Genomic DNA, 18,551 nt, shown 5'->3' on the forward strand with positions numbered 1-18,551 from the left:
AAAAAAACATGAGGGACACCTATAAACAAACAAATACCCTCTTAGTCCTCTCTTTTTAGAGTAGGAAAAAGGCCACCAAGCAGTGCTTATAGAGTGGGAGCTGAATGGAGTCACCTCTCCTCGAGTGCAGCGTGGCCAGGCAGCATTGTGCAGCTCTGCTCCCCTGGGATGTTCCCTTCCTGGCCCTATTGTCCTGGACCGGATATCAACTACCACTGTGGACATGGAAGATTGATTTTTTTTTTTTTCTAACTCAGACCTGAGGTCAAGCAACTTTAATAATGTTTAACCTAAGGGTGAGGACAACGGGCTAGGACACTGAGGACATGGGCTGGTCCCTGTTCCACCCAGCTCCGAGTCCGGGGGACGTGCTGCCCTTTACTCGAAACGGTCAGTCGTGACTCCTGCTGCAGAACTGTAGTTAGGGCAGGCCCACCCTTCCTCAGCATTTAAAAAAAAAAAATAAAAAAAGAAAATAGAAAGGAAACCCTAGGCCCTGATAAAAGCTGAAGATGCTCCTGATCTAGGGGTGGTGTGAAGTCACTGGAACAGGTTGCCCAGAGAAGTTGTGGATGCCCCACCCTGAAAGTGTTCAAGGCCAGGTTGGATGGGGCTTTGAGCAACTTAGTCTAGTGAGAGGTGTCTCTGCCCATGGCTGGGGGGTTGGAACTCAATGATCTTCAAGGTCCCTCCTACCTCTAACCATTCTGATTCTATGAGTCAGAGGCCTGCTACAAATCAGAAGAAGTCTTCTGCCCACCAGATGCAAGTGGTAAACAGTAGACACAGGTACACCTATGTGTAAGGGCTTTAATGGCCTGAATCACCCAGGCTCCCATGGCCAGTTGCCTGTGGCTGGCACTGTGGGACCCCTTACCTCAGCTTCCAGATTTGCTCTCCAAGGCCAGCGCTGGCACTTGCCTTTCCCCTGGTGACAAAAGTGGCATTTAAGCCACACAGATGTGATCCCTCTCACTCCACTGCTGCTGGCACCTGGCCTTGCCCAACATGCCACATGTGGAGACCTGTCTCTACCCAGCCCTACGAGCACACAGGCAGACAAACAGCCAGCTTGGGAGCCCCAGGGGTCAGAGATTTTGGGGGGGTACCTCTCCTTTGGGCATGAATTGTGGCACAAATGAAATCCTAGTGGCAGTTAAGGGAAGGGCAAGATGTTGGTGCCTACATCTTGGCTAATGTAATAGGTTAGTGCCTAACTTTCAGTGCGATTAAGGTCCAAGTCCCAAAGAAAGCAAATGCTACTTATCTGCATGATTTGGGTATGGGTATATCAATCAGAGCATCGAAGTCTCTTCCCTGTGTATAGCACAGGCATAACTTCAATTTTAGTGGTTGCTGTGAAGACCAAAACTGTTTGAAAGAGCAGAGGATGCTCAGAGAGCCCGCTAAGAGCAGACACACCAGTAGTTACACTCGTTTTGCTGTGCACCCTGCTTCATACCTGTGTTTGGGAATGATCCTCTCCAGGACCACTTTGACAGCTGGCTGAGCTGTCCTTCCAGTGTAGCCCAGGTTTCTTGCTGGACAGTAGAGGGAAACCTGCCAGAGACACAGATTTAACCATCATATTTGTATTGCTTTTGTCTTAGATAAATCTTGCAATTAAAGAATGAGTGTAGGAAGTTAAAAAGTCATCTGGACCTGCAGTAATGAAGTTTACGGCCTCACTCACATGTGTGTGCACACTGTGCCAAACACATGTTGACATTTTCAGCAGTGGATCTGAACTGCTTCCACTTTTTGCCTGGATGTAGTGAAGCAGCTTTTGAGTTCCAGGAAACTTTCTGGAAAACCAGCCCTCTTTAGAGGGCTTCCAGGCATTCAAAGCAGAGGCAGTCAAAAGCAGCGACTTGAAGCTTTGGGTAGCTCTGAGAAATGAAGAAATGGGTGACTTCTGAGAGTGCTGTCTGTCAGAGTGGGAAAGAAATGGGAAATGCAACCACCTGCAGGCAGCAAGGACAGAAACAATCCTGCCACGTCCCACACCAGGCCAACAGGGAATGCTGGGGGCTCTCTGAGGATTAGGCAAGGTAAGTAATTGCTAACAGCCTTGAACCAAAACTAGCACACAGACTTAGACCTGCTGGAAGAAAAAAAATGTAGGGAGTTAACTTGTACCTGAAGGGAGTCAGGAGAGCTCTCTAATCTTTGTGCCTGTGGGAATTTTACATAATAAATAATATTTGGACAGAAGGAGAGTATCCCTGAGCCAAGATATTACCATGTCAAGCTTCAACATGACAAGTGCATTTACAGCTGAATTGTTAACTCCTAAACTCAATTATTAGTTCTGAAACCCACAAAGGTTCCCAAAGCAAACATTGGTTCTTGTATGTAGGGATTAAAAGCAGCATAAGGACAAATGTAACATGCCAGACAGAGAAGATAGTTTCTGCACATGGACTTCAGAAAAGGCAAACCAGGGACAGAGGCCAAATTTCCCTTCCTCTCAGCGTCTCACCTGCTCGTTCCCAATCTTGATGCAATTTGTTATGTTCAGTCAAGGACTGAGGGAAACAATTGGCTGGAGTTCGTTAAGGAACTCCTGTAGGGATCAGCAACCAAGGGCTGACCTTTGTATTCTATATAGTGAATAGAGCCATGGGAAAACAGGAGAATTCAGAATTAGGATTAAAAAAAACCCCACTGGTACCTGTATAAGTGAGCCAGGGGGTTTTGTCTGGTCCACTAAAGCCCTTTGCCTCCTGCCACGGGCAAACATCAGGGCTCAGCACACTGAGGGAAGGTGCAACCTCCGCAGCAGCGACAGCCATCACACTGATGAGGGCATAAAACCCACAGCTCAGGGGTCTGCAGGGCAATGGTACCTGCCCACATAACACTGATGAGGGCATAAAACCCACAGCCCAGGGGTCTGCAGGGCAATGGTACCTGCCCATGGGGACAACTACTTCCCACTACAGCTCTCGTGACCATGCACTAGCCAACAAGGACAGGGCCTGCACATGGGAGAACATGGCAAGTCACAGCTTGCCATCTTTCACAGAGATAATGGGTTTATTCCCACCAAGATGCTGAATCCACGTTTGCGGCTTCACATTCAAAATAGGATTTTGAAAAAAGTTCCCTTGGGCACTATCATGCTCTGTTTGGCCCAAAAGCTACTCCAAGTGACCAAGATAAATTAAGAGCACTGTGTTCCCTGTGGCCATGCAATGGGGATTAAAGATTTTGAAAGGTAATATCCTGCTCTGAGCCTTTCAGCCAATACAACCATGACACTGATTTCCTTTTCTTGGCCGCGTACCTCCTGCTGTTTGTGAAACATGTGTGTTTTGGGAAATAAGTCTGAAAAGGAGACAGATTTTTCTTTCATGTGACTGATGATCATATGAATTCTTGTAACTAAATATTAAGTGGATTAAATATAGAAACTAAGACTTACAATATTCCTCCAGAGAGTAAAAACTGCCTTTATTCTGTTCCCAGTATACGCTGAAAGTGCTTTACACCTCATTTTAACAGCATACTTGAGGTTCAGACAAATTCAGGCGGAGTGTGTCTTTCCTCTCAAAGGCTTTTAGCTCCCTCTAGAGCCCTTTAGAGGCACACGAAGATTTTAATAAAATGATGGGAAAATTAATTGGCAAATGATTAAGTAATGTACTTCCTGGGAACAAGCTGAAAATGAATCGAAATTGAGTGACCTCCTGTCTTCTCTTCTCCCCTCTCTCACAATATTTTTTTTTTCCCCTCAAACCTGGAATAAGCATAATTTTTTTGATCTTTTAGAAACTGAGATCAATTAAGGCAAGATCTTAAATCCAAGCCTTTGGTGAAGACAACACCTGATTACAAGCCAATCCTCAAATGTTGTACAGTGCTCAGAGTCAGCCCTGAGGCTGACACAGATGTCACGAGACATCCCCAACACGGCACAGTCTTCCCCCAGGTGGGACATCCTGGGTGGCTGCTCCAGAGAGGCCTTGCTGGCATGCCACATCCCCTGCATCTTGGGGGTGTGGTGAATCCCAGGAAACACAGCCCCCATCATGACCCATCTGCCTGTCTGTCTGCCACAGCTGCCTCTCAGGGGACAGCCCGTCACAAGGGATGTTTTTCTGAAGTCCAGCTTGCTGGAAGCATCCCCCCAGGACTGTGAAATAGCCCTGTGCATCCTCCACTGACATACCCCAGATGTGTGGCACCAGAGACCTCCAAGGGACACGTGAGTACAGGTCCCTGAAAGCATCTGACCTGGATGCGAGCCCTCTGCCAGGAAGGAGAGATGCAGCTTGTCTCCTTTTTTGAGACAGAAAAATTCATCTCACAGTAGGTACTCACAAATAATCTTGAACCTTGTCTGTGTGCTCAACCCAAGCGAGCCGAGATGCCTCTGCTTGAGCGCTGGTCACATAACACACACAGGATTCCTACTTGTTTCAGGAGCAGAGCCTGAACTTCTCTGAGGGCAGCTGGGACTCTGAGCAGCAGCAGCAATCCCCCTTGTTGCAGAGGGCAGCTGAAGGGAGGGTTAAAGAGCAGCTGTCACCACCATTCCCCAAAACTTGCTGTCTCCATGCCCAGAAACTGTGCCACTTGGTCACATGCACAAATCCTTCCTTTCCACTGCTGCACATTCATGTCTTATACTTAAGGCTGTCAACACCCCAATCTAACAGAAATGACTGTGTTTCTGATGAAGTTTTGGGAGGGCTTGGGACGTCGGGAAGCTTGTCCAGCTCCCATTCTGGTACGATCAATCCTGGCAGGTACCTGTGAGCCCTTAGTGGCGACTGGGCAAGCACAGGGTGCACTTGCAGAGGGGCTGTGCCAAGGCAGGTGGGCAACCCTGTCAGGAGCAGCAGAGGTGTGACCAGGGATGGCTGGCTTGTTCGGGTACCACGGCCCAGGAGGATTACTTGGACACAGCACCAGCTGTGAGGAGTGTCCGCACTGTGTATCGAAAGCAAAATGAGCACAGACCCAATTGCTATTGAAATCACTGCATTTTTGTGTGATTCCCACAGGCCCAAAGGCACAAGTCAGCCCAAACCAAGAGAAACTGACAGAGCATAAGAACTAGTAATGTTCATTTTCACAGCTCACCTCTTGGGATTGCTGTTAGTACTCTCTTCCTTTCAGTAACCCTGAAGCATCACCTTTTTTTTTTTTTTTCCAACCAAAGAGGTGATAGAGCACCTGTAGATAAGGTAAATGGGCACCTCCAGGAGCATTTCTAATATGCAGTACTCAAAATGTTACATCCAGCATTGGACCTAATCAAAAGCAATCCGTGCACACTGGGCTACAGACAGAATATGTGGCTCTGGGATAGGGGTGCATTTTGTTGGCTGGAGAATTAGTGCAGACACAACTTGCCAATGGGTGTAATAATATAGGTAACAGTCATGCAAAAAGGGAGCTTGATCTATTCAGGACAAGAAAATGGAAAACAAATATTTGGTGCATTTTTGGCACTATTTTCCCAGTTAGTGATGCAAAAATTGCAAAACTTTTAAAGGAAAGAAGGAGAAGCAGACATTTAGAAATACTTGGTGCATTTTAGATCTCCATTTTCCCAGTTAGTGATGAAAAAAATACAAAACTTTTAAAGGAAAGAAGGAGAAGCAGACATTTAAGAGACAGGAAAACAGGATACAGTATAAACAGAAGATACAATTGCTTCTCAGGCTTTACTCACTCATTTGGAGTTTTCTTCTCCAATTCTGATACTTATTTAATGCCGTGGAGTGAAAGCTGTTGGCTCTCTGTAGTGCTGAAGAGAAGCAGACGAGACACGTGGTCAGCTAATGTAGCAAAACCCAGAGAGCAAAAAGAGAGAGGGGGAAAAAAGGGGGAAAAAAACAACCCCAACGAAGCAGTGTGTGTGTGGGGGTTAGTTCTGTAACCAGCTCCCCCCGGTCCCTCTCCCCCGGCGCGGCCGGGAGGGGGCAGCGCGCACCCGCCGCCGGCCCCAGCTGCGGGATGTTGGGGAGAGGAGAAGAGCCCAGGCCACCCCTTCCCTCCTGTCCCCAAACCCACCCCGGACCAGCAGAAAGGCAGGCAGGCAGACAGACAGACGGGCCAGGGGACAGGCTGACGGGGTAAAAACTGGGAGGTGCTGTAACGCAGCTGGGTGAGGTTGCAGAGATGCTCATGAAGATGTAGATACCTGGCTGGCATGGTGGGGAGGAAGGTGATGGTGGGGAGGAAGGTGACCTTAGCAGCCAGAGGTGGGGGAGAGCATGGGGTCACACAGTGCTAGGCACGCTTTGGGGGCTACCACTGGCCTTTTTTTTCCCCTAAACAAGGGCTTGGTTATTCAAGAATGAATTTGAATTCTTGTATGAAATCCCCTCTTTTCTGTTTGGATTAAAAATGCATATATGGATGTGGGGGTGGTTGGAGATGTGAAGAAATGAATGCTGATGGCCTTTTATTTTCTGCAAATGGCTGGTTTTTAGCGTATTTTTTAGGTCTGACCTTCTCCAGCTCCAAAAAGGAGTTTTCCTTTGGAATCAAACTGTTCCTAAACCTATCCCCACCTCCCTGCTAGCTATATCCTTTTTTCCATGTGCTTTCACTGGATGAAAAAAAATTTAAGCAGCTACTGATACAAATCCAAATTGAATGAAGTGGAGCTCTCTAGTGCTTCCCAATGTCACCCTTGCTTAGACAATACTACAGATATTGAATTGACTACTAATAACATCCAAACTTTTTACCAGTGGGAAAACAGGTTACCCTGCATCACAGAAATGCTGTTTCAGCAACATCACCCAAAAAAGACAGAAATCTCTCAAAGATACCATCAACAGGTACAACCTCATCACGCTGCAGGCAACACTCTCTGCTTTGAAACCTCTCCCCCAAGCCCTGACTTCAGCCCTCAGGAGAGGCTGCTGGAGCACCCCTGGATCAGGATGCTGCTTACCATCAGCAACTTTGGATGTTCTAGGGCTTTCCTCTGGTGCCACAGGGCTCCAGGTGAGCGATGCCCTTCTCTGGACAGGGCTCGGGCAGGTGGGGCGCTCCAGCAGTGAGGTCCATCCTTCACTCACTTCAGAATGTGATGAGTCCCCATTACAATCAGACTCCAGGTCAGAGCTACAGGGAAAAAGGGAGAGATGGAAAGAAAGTGGGACATTTCAGAAGATGCATAGCATGGAACTGCTGTTCCCTTTCAGCGCAACAAGTACCAGCATCAGCACTGACAGCAATGCAGGTCACAGAAACACATGTTTTGCAGCCAGAGATGACGTCCTCATTCTGATTGTTGTCATTATTACAGGACTGTAATTTTCTGTAGGTGCTACACAGCTGAGATATTCCTATTCCTATCAGACTTCTGCTGCCCGGATTCACAGTCAGTATGTTCAGCACCTGGAGTCAAACTGCCACCAAGAGAAACGTGGGGTGAAACACCACACCAGTTAGCAGGGGTTAGCAGGGACAAGCCCTTCTGCCTGCAAGGCTGTAAACCAAGATGAAGAAAGGAAACCAAGATTTGGAATGCCATAATTGGCCTAGAAGCAAGGCACAAGGGTCAATACTCTACACCTTCACCAGCAGAAGACAAAGCCAAGGAGGGTGAGGAAACACCTTTAGCAGTTTGGGGAAACCCATGCTGGAAATCACGCAGCATCAGTTGTTTCAGCCCCAAGGTGACAGGTGACACTGCACTGGCACCAGGCTGAAATCACCTGTTTTGGTGTTTTTTTTCAAGCATGACAAAACAACACCTTTCAAAATAAAAGCTTTGCAGGTATGTCTGAAAGCTGGGAAACTATTTAATTCAGTATGCAGAAGGACAGACATCTCAGATGAGAAGTCTGTAGAACTGGGGCATTTTGTTATTTGTTATTGCAACAACATCATTTCTGATGGTGCACCAGGCACCTCGCAGAGCCACAGGCAGGGTTTTGGACCACAAGAGGCTGTGCTTGGTCCTGACCCCACTTCTGGGTGCTACAATTCAGAGGAGGAAAGAGCCTGGAGGAGAGGGTTGAGGACGGCCACCAGCCTGGTAGGGCTTAGGCAAGAATTTGGAGAAAATTGTAAGCATTAGTCAAAAGAGGAGAAGACTAAATGAAGCCACGTGAGCAACCTTCAAACGTGCAAAAGGCATCTTTAGGAAATAAGGAAACAAACCCTCCTTGTCCCTAGGAGCCATGGGAACAGCCCATGGAGCAGTGAGTGCAATGAGGCACTCGAGCCAATCACATAGGCAGATTTTGTCATCCCCTTCCTTAAATGTAATTAAAAATATGGCACACAAACACATGTGAACAGCACACAATTCGTGACCTTGCCCCTGGGCAGGAGAACAACCGTTTGAGGTGATTATTAGTCCTTTCTTCAATAATAATGGGATTTCTTTCATCTCTGAAGGCCAGACTGTAAGGAACAGGCACTTTCAGGCCCTTCTGATGTGACCACATTCCCATCACCATAAATAAGCATGCCACCATCCCACTCGGCCCATTTTTAGTGCAAACAATACTGCTAAGCTAATTCAGAGATTTATTGTGATGATTAATAGCTCTACCTTAGAAAAAAAGAGGTGCTTAACTCTGTGAGTAGTCCTGTTTGCACACCAGGAGAAAACTGCTTCGTGTTTGCACAGCACTGCCCTGCAGAAAGCAAAGATTTATTGTAACAGCCCAAGACACAGCCCAGGAGCCAGGAGGAAGAAGAGTGGAAAGGAGAGGCTGCAGATGGTATAAAGCCAGGGTAAATGCCATGAAGGTAGTGCCCGCCAGTCCTGCACCCCCGCTTCACCCAGATCAAACCAGCAGTGGGGCTGGCAAGGCAGCAAGGACGGGAACACAGCTCCAGGTGCTTTGCTCCCTGTTGGTTGGATCAGTGGCCTCAAATTTCACTACCAACACATACTTTTTAGGTGCCTTTCAAGCTGCTTCAAACCTACAGATATGTATAAAAATATATAAATGTATGTAGCCTTTGATAGTTGAGATCCTGTGTGGATGGAGAGATACCACACTGAGATCGGGCAGAGTGCCACATGAAAGAAAAAGACCTGCCATTAACATTGATTGACATCTTTCTGTTTTAAAGAGCAAAATGTTTATTTTCCTTGGCTGGCAAAGAGGTAAGTGCTATGGTACGAGGCTTCTCTTCTGATCTCTGCTAGATAGGTGGTCATTATCCACAAGCACCTACAGCCTGAACTGCAAAGCTATGTCACCAAGCTGGTTGTCTTCCCCGTCCCACCGAGTGCCCAGCAGCCAGCTCAGCAGTGCTATTTGTCACTTGCTATTTCTCTCGTCCCCCATTTTTAGGCAAGAGGGAGGTGACAGGCGCCCGAGCTGCTGCAGCAGCAGGAGTCTGACCTCAGAGCTGCTGGCACCTGCTGTGCTGGTGACAGATGTGACGTCACTTCTCACACCACGTCCTGCTGGCGGGGAACCAGGGTCCTTGCCGTCCAGCCACGGGGGCTGCCGCGGGGAAGGGAGCTGATCCCTCTGATCAGGGGGATTAGCCAGCTCTCATCCCTGCTGCACGCCACGGGGGCACCACGAGCCGCAGGGTATTAGCGAGGGATACAAGAACATGCTCCGCAGCAGGGGCCTGTCAAACAGGTAGGAAACTCTTCCCTGAGCTCTCAACCCCCTGTGGGAGAGGAGCCATGCCAGACAGAGCACAAATGCCATTTAAAACCCCTGCAGGGAACAGCAGAAAGTTGCATTTCTAAGTGTCGCTCTCTACAAGCTATACACAAGGCATCAAGAGCATGAATGACCTTCCTCACAGAGCAACAGCTCCATGTATGTTGCAACAGCTGGGTTTGGGTTTGCTCCCCTCCCTGCTTCCTCCCACCCACCCCCCCCCAGCTTCTTTTTTAGTTCTCGGTGAAGAAAACTGCTTTAGTCTGGAGATAGCAATCTATTCTTTATACGGAACGAACACCCACAGAATCCTGCCCAGAAAGCCAATAAATTCTAATTTGTACACAGAAATCAGGCTTCCTCCCCAAGGATCAGATTTCATTACAGAGCAACAGCTCCATGTTTGTTGCAACAGCTGGATTTGGGTTTGCTCCCCTCCCTGCTTCCACACACCCACCCCCCCCCCCCCCCCTTTTTTTTTTTTTCCCCCCCCCAGCTTCTTTTTTAGTTCTCGGTGAAGAAAACTGCTTTAGTCTGGAGATAGCAATCTATTCTTTATACGGAATGAACACCCACAGAATCCTGGCCCAGAAAGCCAATAAATTCTAATTTGTACACAGAAATCAGGCTTCCTCCCCAAGGATCAGATTTCTTAGGGGTGGGCAGGCCCACAAACACCCTGGGAGAGGCCCGGGGTGTGGAGTTGCAGGATGATGTCCAGTGTGGGAGAGGACCCCGTCACAGGATGCACCTTTTGCCACAACACCCCGACTGCCCTAATGCCTGAACGGACATTTACTGCTACGCAAAGAGCTGGACCCGACCTGATCAGGGCAGTGTTTTTCTCTCTGATTCAGGCCTCTGTGTGGGATGTGAATGTTTGAAGATTTCCTGCAAAGTGAGTCATGTGTCTGGGGGATTTATGGCTGCGGTAAAGAACAATTGTTATTCCGAGTGTGGGTTTTTTTTTTTTCTTTTCTCTTTTTTCCCCCCAATTACACGTACATTCAGTACTCTATTTGTTACATCTTTCCTTTGTGTTCCAGAGAAAACCAAGCTGTTCTTATGGGGTTTTTATTGGCTTACTTATATTTTAAAGTACCTGCTTGCATCACTGGTGACCATGACTCGGACTGCGAGGAGGTTGTGCTCGGTCATCTCTTCCTCAGGAATGACCCTCACGGTGGCCCACTCGGGGGAAGGGGGTGAGAACCAGCTCTCCAAGTCACGTTGGTCGGGGATGCTCTTCGCCTTCTTCGGGGAGGTAGGCTCATTGGCCACGGGCAAGCAGTGGTCTGGGAAAGCACAAAGGTGACAGCGGGGCGTCAGGGGAGGAGGGAGGGAGTCTGCAGGGGGGATTCTTGCCCCCTCATTCAGATGGTCCTTGGCCACCACCAGCACTTTCCACTCATGGCACAGGCGAGGTGCATGCACCAGCAGTCTGGCACAGCAAGAACATCCCTTTAACACAGTACAGCACTGCCAGGGTTCATCAGCTTGGATGCAAGGAAAAGGAAACTCCAGAGGCAGCCTCAGCTTTTTCAGCCACAAGTCCTCACTCAGCTTGGTGGGACAGCCATCAGGCTGGGCTCCTGGTGGCAGCAGTAATGAAGACACATGCCAGCCACACAAGTAGGGATTTATGGTCTCTTCTCAGGCTCCAGGTGTATGTGTGCGTGTGGTGGGAGGCAGATGGATCAACCTGGCTTAGGTGGCTAGAACTTCAGCATTTTATTGTAACTTTAGGTCAATTTAGGACAGCGCAAGTGAGCAAAATAAACACAGGCTCTTCAGAAAAATATTTTTGAGTGTGTACAGCAAATACTGATTTGGGAGAAGCGGCATCACAGTGGTTAAATAGCACCACCCCTGAACTTTGAATTCAGACAGGAGGAATAAAGAATAAAGCCAAATTTCCCTCGGTCACCCCAGGCAATGCAGACAGACCCAAAGACAGGAGACCATCTTTCCCTGTAAAATCTTTGATTTCTGAGCAACCTCATTTATCCACAGCCTCCTGCACAAGCAAATACAAACATATCAGCCACACAAATTCCCCCCGGGCTCAGTGCAGAAGGGACAAATGACCAAGCTCCAGGGGTCTGGCTTTGCTTGGTTCACCTCTCATGTGGGGTGCTTTTGCCGCATTTAATTCAACACTGTTGCTTCTAATTTACACCTAAGTGGAAAAAAAAAAAATCAGACCTGGGACATGGCTTGTTTTCTCATCTATTAGAGCAATCTATCTAGTAAACATCAATTAAACTCCACTTTAACTTCAGCTCCTCCATATATTGCAGGAACACACTCAGCCCTGTCCTTCATTTTGCAAGGGTTTTTAACTCAAACACCCAGCACTTGAACATGGAAAACAAACCAGCTGGGAGCAAGAGTGCTATGAGCAGATCCTTGTCCCAGAAGCATCAGGGGGATTATGGAGCCCAACTGCTGTCCCACGAGACCCTCCAGAGCTAAAATTCCCCACCAGTCACATATGGATATTCACCAGGGAGGCTGTGGCATCATGGGTGCACATCCCACACCACACCAAGCCCTAACCCCATCTTGGATCCCTTGGTCTGTCCATTGCTGTCCACTCCCTCTGGTGTCATCTCTGTGGAGCCATGAAACAAGGTCCTCAACACAAGCTGTGACAGCAGAGCTACACCTTTATCCTGCATGATTCAGGTAGCTCCCAGTCTAGCCCAGAAAAACTGGGCTTCTGAGCTTCTGCACCTCTCCCAGTCATTGTCTTGCTCACCCCCTTCTACGTTTGCAAACAGCCACCAGTGAGGAAAGCCCAGCTGCTGGTGACAGGGATGACTGTTCAGCAGGTACAACTCTTGTGCTGGCCAGGTGAAGCTCCCTTACTTGCGCTCACAGACTAACATGGCTTTGCTGTCATTTTTTTAGTGGTTTTACCTATTATGCTTCTCCCAAGAGGCACAACATTGCACTTTTCAAAAGGCTATAGTGAGCATCACAAAAGTCAATGTATTTTCTTGCCTTGAAAACTCCTCAAGACTTCACTGCTAACAAAGAGTTGTTTTGTGGTTCTGGTTTTTGTTTTGTTTTGTTCTTTTTAAATCATTCTAATTCTATGTACAAGAGGCCAAGAAAGAAGGAGGAGCAGCTCCCTGCTTCTTCAGAGCAAGATGCTCCCATGTGAAAACATGTGCTCAGGCTCTATGTCTAGCTCACTAGCACACAGTGTTTCTGGACCAATAGAGATTTCATTTCCTTTGGGAGATGGAGGAGCTTCATCCCTCTCTGATTTTTACTGTTGGCTTCTACTTTGGCCCAGCCAGGCCACCCACCCGAAAGCTGCTCCCAGGCAGTGCACAGTAAGCCTGGAGGCGTTTAGGTGGCCGTGTGGGAGTCCATGGGTCACAGCAGGGCACGGCTGCCCTTCCTCACATGGGGCATAAAACCCTCCTGGGAATGGCCCCCGCTCCTCCAGAGCTGGGCTGGACCACGACATGCCGTTTGTACTCTCCAGAAGCAAAACAGAAATCAATATTGTAAGCCAGCTTGAAAAAATAACTCCTCCAACTCAACTTTCTCCTTAAAAGATGCTGCATTTTATATGAAAATCAGAGCAAGCAAAACCCCACCAAATCTTGCCAGCTCAGTGTATAAACTTTGTACCCGTGCTGGGAATAAGCACTGCACGTGGCTGCTAAAGAAAAATCAGTTTTGCCATTTGCTTGCATGCTCAGTACGTATTCCCTCCCCACCCCACACATTAATGCTTTCCGCGCCACGCTAACAGGAAAGAAGAGAAAACATGTTTATGAGTAACAGACACACACAGCTGGAGAGCATCAAAACCCACAGACAGACAGACTACCTAAAACGATTCCCAGTATGGGTCCTGAACGCAAACAGATTTCAAGTCAACAAGTCCCTCTGCAATAGCCCATTACACATCCATCTTTAAAATCATTATAGAATAATAAGTCAGAGCTGGTGAAGGACCTCGGGATGTCATCCAGGCCACCGGATGTCACCTCTCTCTGAAGAGTTATACTTCCATGCTTGCTTTTTTTTCTTTAATCATAGTATCTCCCCTTCTTGAATTCTGCACCCCTAAGTTGGGCCTCAGGAATCTGTTAGACAGCTGAAGCCCTTCTAAGCAAGGTAAGTTTGCATTCATTCATAGGGATACTAATCACGTTTGAGGTCAGCCTCCTGCATTAACATCCACCCCATCTAGTGAAAGCTGTTGGACTAGATGATCTTTAAACATCCTTTCCAATGTGTTGGACTAGATGATCTTTAAACGTCCTTTCCAATGCAAACCATTTTATGATTCTATGATTGGAAAGCAAAAACCACTCCTTACTAATGTGCAAACCACTCTATGATTCTACAATTGGAAAGCAAAAACCACTCCTTACTAATGTATTTAATCAATATTTTTCCCGTGACATATAAGGTTGAATAAACTACACTGCACTCAACTCCATAAAAGCAGGAAGAAACTGGACCACCTCGGTGTGTCAGTGCATGGGACACTCACACGCACGCATGAACTCAACCACCACATTACAAATTCTGCAGGACGTTTGAAAAGAGTAAAGTTCCTACTGCTGTTTCTCACCACAGGGCTGCACCTTGGTAACAGGCTCGCACAAAAGGCAAAGATGTCCCAGATGCCCCAAGTGTCAGGGAGTTTTTTGTAGGCTCTAATGACAGTACGTGACTTGACTGGTCTCTCCTAAAAATCAGCCCTTGCTGCGCCACCAGATTGTAACCCTGACCCCATGTGCAGATGTCACCAAGGAAGAGCATGGGCAATTCAAACAGAAGCCTGGGGGCTGCCTGGCAATTGCCATCTGCCCCTCCACAGCAATGCAAACAAACCCATTCGGCCATCAGCTGCAAGACCCCACCACTGGTTGTCACTGCCCTTAATTTTGAAGAGGTATTAAAAATATGAAAATGATCTGATATAAACAAGGAATTTAAAAAGAAATCCAGAATGTCTTTAAAGCTCTTATTTTACACACACACACAAAAAAAAGATAAAAGGGCTATCTGAACCAATTTCTCCTGAAGCAGCCCAAAGGATGAGTGCTTACACAAAGCGTGGCATACATTTATGCTCCTGAACAGATGCAAGGCTAAATAACAAGCAGCCTTCATACCTCTCCATTCCAGCTGGGAGCCTTGCAGCTCTCCCTGCATCCCGGACAGCCACCCATCCTCGCAGCACTGGCAGCCCAGTCCTCAGTGAGCCATCGGCACAGCGAGGCTGAGCAGGAGGATACTGATATTTTGGAAGTCTGACTCCAGGGTACAAACCATGCTCTAAGCCTCAGTGCCCTTATTCCCGTCACACTGCCAGTTGAGAGTTAAGCACCTGGGACTGGCACTTCTGGTGACCATTGTGATTACCTCTGGTCAGGCACCAAGCAGGCTGACACACTGGCCTGCATGGAAGAGACTGAGCTCTGCTCAGGCAGGGGACAAGCTCCAGATGTTCAGCACTTCTGGGTGCATGCAGCAGCCCCCCTGCCATTCCTGCTCTCTGTGGAAACTCAAGGACTGAGGTGGACATTCAGCTCCTAAATCTAAGGTGACAATTCCCACATAATAAGCTCCAAGATACATTATTTAGCTTGTGCTTGAGTCCTTCCATAAATCTGTGCCTGGCTGTACTTACCACATTACCCCACTTCTTCATCAGAAGACATAAAAATGGCGTTATAGTTAATTCCTAAAGGGGAAGGGGCACGCGGGTGTCCCAAGCCACTCATCTGGGATTAGAATCATAGAATCTGGGATTACCCGGGCAGCCTGTGACACTGCAGGCATCTCCGTGGCCAGCTGGTTCTCCTGCTCCGCATCAGGTTTCCTCCCCAGGACAGGAGTTTTTCTACTTGAAGCTACCAGACTGAGTCAGAGGAATTGAACTTTGTAAGATAAACACATGCAATGTAAAAGCTAAAGAGGCATCCGGTCTGCGGGACAGCAAAGGGCACAGCCCCGTTTCCTGCCGATACACGCTGGTGCTGTGCCACTGACCTCTGCAGGGCAGCACGAGACGTTATCAGAGGAGAACCCAGTCCTCGGGAAACAGTCCCTCAAAATAGCATTTGCGTAAGATCTTACTTCATTTCCATCACGCTCACTTCAGATTTCCTACTGCCTATGTCTCAGCGTGCTAAAGAGCTCCAGCAGGGAGTACGCCTGCTCCGCAGCAGTTTGGGCTGGAGTCCCTATTAATCCTTTGCCAAAATGTTCAAATAATTTATCCAGGGGGGGAAGGCCCAGACAAGCCGTGCAGTGGGAAGGCGTTAATCTTAGGTCAGAGTCAGCAGAGCAGATCTGTCATGCGAGCAGGGCTGCAGGGACAGGCAGCACACACCACGAGTATCTCGCAGCACGCTGCAGGCCAGTTAAAGTGGAAATGTCCTAACAACAACTGACTTTGAATTTTTTAAGGTGTTGAAGTTCCCTAAGCTAGTCTGTATGAGCGAGCCAAGGAGCTAACGTGCTAATTTCCAAATCCTCCACGTCCTTTGGTGCTTTCCTGTGCTGGGGTGAGGCAGGGCAGCCCTCCCGGCTCTGCTCAGACACGAGCAGCCGGTCCTCCACTGTTTATGCTGTCTGTTTTATAGACTTCGCTTACACAACTCTAACTGGCTGTCTGAAGGTCTGGTGGGGTTAAGAGAATTTAAGTTTTCCACTCCTTAAGTTGTCATCCACATACAATGATCCTTCCTCATCCGTCACGCTGCCCCAGTGCTTTGTTTTGGCCCCACCATTGCCTTTTTCATTATTCTGCCAATTCTCCTCTCCCCTGCCAAGCACACTGTGCTTTTCCTAATTTATCCCTTACCTCCTGTTTGCCTTTTCCCAGCTGCCTTTCTCAGGGTGATGCCCCAATAGGCTCCTGTGTGCTCCTTTCCCTCCTCTTCCAACTCCCATCCAGTTACAGGCTGGCTCTGCTATTGATCTGGGTCATTTCTGGGGCTGGGGACACCTTTCTGGCTCAACAGCAGGTAGACCTGACCTAAGGCAAGAGCTTGGGGGTGCTCTGCTCGACAAAGCAACAAGAACAACTCTGAGGTACCACAAAACCAACCTCATGCTTTCTGCTCCTGAACTGTGTGTCAAAAACGTAGGTCCCTAATCCACACACAAACTGCAGTCTGTCTCTTCAGTGCAGTGTCTCTCCTCAGCCTGAGCTCTCCTGGTCAAAGTTCTTGATTGACTTGCACTGACATCAAATAACTTGGCTTTAGGATTTTTTGGTTTCAGTTTTTTTTTTTTTTTTTTTTTTTCTGCAAACATTGGAGTCTTCAGTTATTTAAACAGCAGCAATACAGTCAGTGATTTCAACAGAACAATCCTGTATTCATCTGAGCCTCCCACTCAAAAATGATGAAAAATTTGGGTAAACAATTTCTCCTTTGTCTGTAATTCAAAACCCACCTCATCCTCCTCACGCAGGGAGAGAAACAACTGTTTTCCTTACAGGGGAAGGATTTAGCTAAACCACATGGTAACTGAGAAGCATTCCTAAAGCTTCATCTGCAGGGCTTGTGTCTGGGTCAGTGCTCACCCAGAAGGTCAGGGCTGTTCAAAACCCACTACAACGTACAGGCTTGACCAAACAGCCCTTGCAGACCCCACAGACAGATGCAAACCTCTTTCCAGTAAAACACACTTATTCTCCATTAAATGTCATGCCCAGTTTTCCCAATTCACCTAGAGCGCCAGCTCACCCTTGCATTTGAGACAACGATTTTTGTGGTTAAGTCTCAAATGAATCAGAGAGGCAGCTGGTGAGGAACAAAGACATTGAAAGATCTCTGCAAAGCTGGGAGGATTCACAAAAGTTGGAGGTGGACCTTATTGCAGACACGCAGAAATGATCAAGGATTGCAAATACTCAATTTTTCCCCACAGCACCAATAATTAAAACACCACAGTCATTTACTCATGAAAGGTAAATTAGCAAGACCGTTTGGAAGACTATCTTCAGCCAGTTCATGGCTTCTGGATGCACTTGGGAATTTTGCCCGTCATGGCTGAGCAGACTGGAACTCTCAGGGAAGTTTGTACTGAGGAACAGAGAAGGCAGCAAAGCCACCCAAGCCTTCTGTCAGACCCAGCAGAGACCACGGCTGAGCAGACTGGAACTCTCAGGGAAGTTTGTACTGAGGAACAGAGAAGGCAGCAAAGCCACCCAAGCCTTCGGGACAGCTCAGCAAGGCCCAGCATGAGACTGCCAGCCTGCACCAGTGCCTCAGCCCTTCAAAATCCTTCACCTCGCTTTAGGGAGGACGGGCTGTGTGAAGATGCTCCCATCTCAGTATGGCTGTCAAGCAAGAGCTGGGTAAGGCTGGTACCTCAGCAGGGGCCTGTTTTGAGCTGATTATCAAATATAAGAAAAAAACCCTGTAGTTTGTTTACGGCTCAGCAAAGTAGCAGCCTCTAATTAGAAACACAATGATGGTTTGTGGAGCTCCCTGTACATACAAGTCCAGCAGCAGCCCTCCTGTAGCTTTTAAGAGATCTTTCCCTTAATCTCTCTGGAGACACTGTCCCTGGCTGAGCCCTGTGCAGAGCACACAGGTTCAAGGCACATTCACACTAGTAAAAAGCATGCAAATTCAGTATGGTTCTTTTGCTCACTGAAAGAGCATTGCAACTGTGATTCTCTCAATGACAGGCTTGTAAAATTCACATGCTTACAGAGTAACATCCAGTGATGATCCAGCATAACCTAAAATGCATTTTTGCCACCTCTTTTCTTTTTTTTTTTTTTTTTTTTTTTTTTTTAAATAACTTTTTGTACCAGCATCCTCAGCAGTCTGGATGCATTTCAGCATCTAACAACGCCTTCAAGCAGCACCACTCCCCTGCAAAGGCTCTGTGGCCAGAGGGAAAGGCCAAGGAGGGACATGGCATTGTGGCCATGTG

At 47.7% G+C, this 18,551-nt stretch overlaps 1 protein-coding gene across 1 annotated transcript in view; it reads right to left on the minus strand.

Annotated features, from left to right (window-relative positions):
* The window catches only part of MICALCL (MICAL C-terminal like), a 41,529-nt gene extending 26,056 nt beyond the window's left edge, over nt 1-15,473 (minus strand). Inside the window, exons 1-5 of the mRNA XM_014952557.1 lie at nt 15,408-15,473; nt 10,717-10,909; nt 6,920-7,092; nt 5,687-5,761; nt 1,463-1,560 (exon numbers count right to left, since the gene is read on the minus strand). Of these exons, the coding sequence (XP_014808043.1) occupies nt 1,463-1,560; nt 5,687-5,761; nt 6,920-7,092; nt 10,717-10,772 (402 nt within the window). The 5' untranslated portion in view covers nt 10,773-10,909; nt 15,408-15,473. The remainder of the gene's footprint in view (nt 1-1,462; nt 1,561-5,686; nt 5,762-6,919; nt 7,093-10,716; nt 10,910-15,407) is intronic.
* Nucleotides 15,474-18,551: the final 3,078 nt, after the last annotated feature.

The sequence above is a fragment of the Calidris pugnax genome, unplaced genomic scaffold (genome assembly GCF_001431845.1).
Source record: "Calidris pugnax isolate Ruff unplaced genomic scaffold, ASM143184v1 scaffold248, whole genome shotgun sequence".
Lineage (NCBI taxonomy): Eukaryota > Metazoa > Chordata > Aves > Charadriiformes > Scolopacidae > Calidris > Calidris pugnax.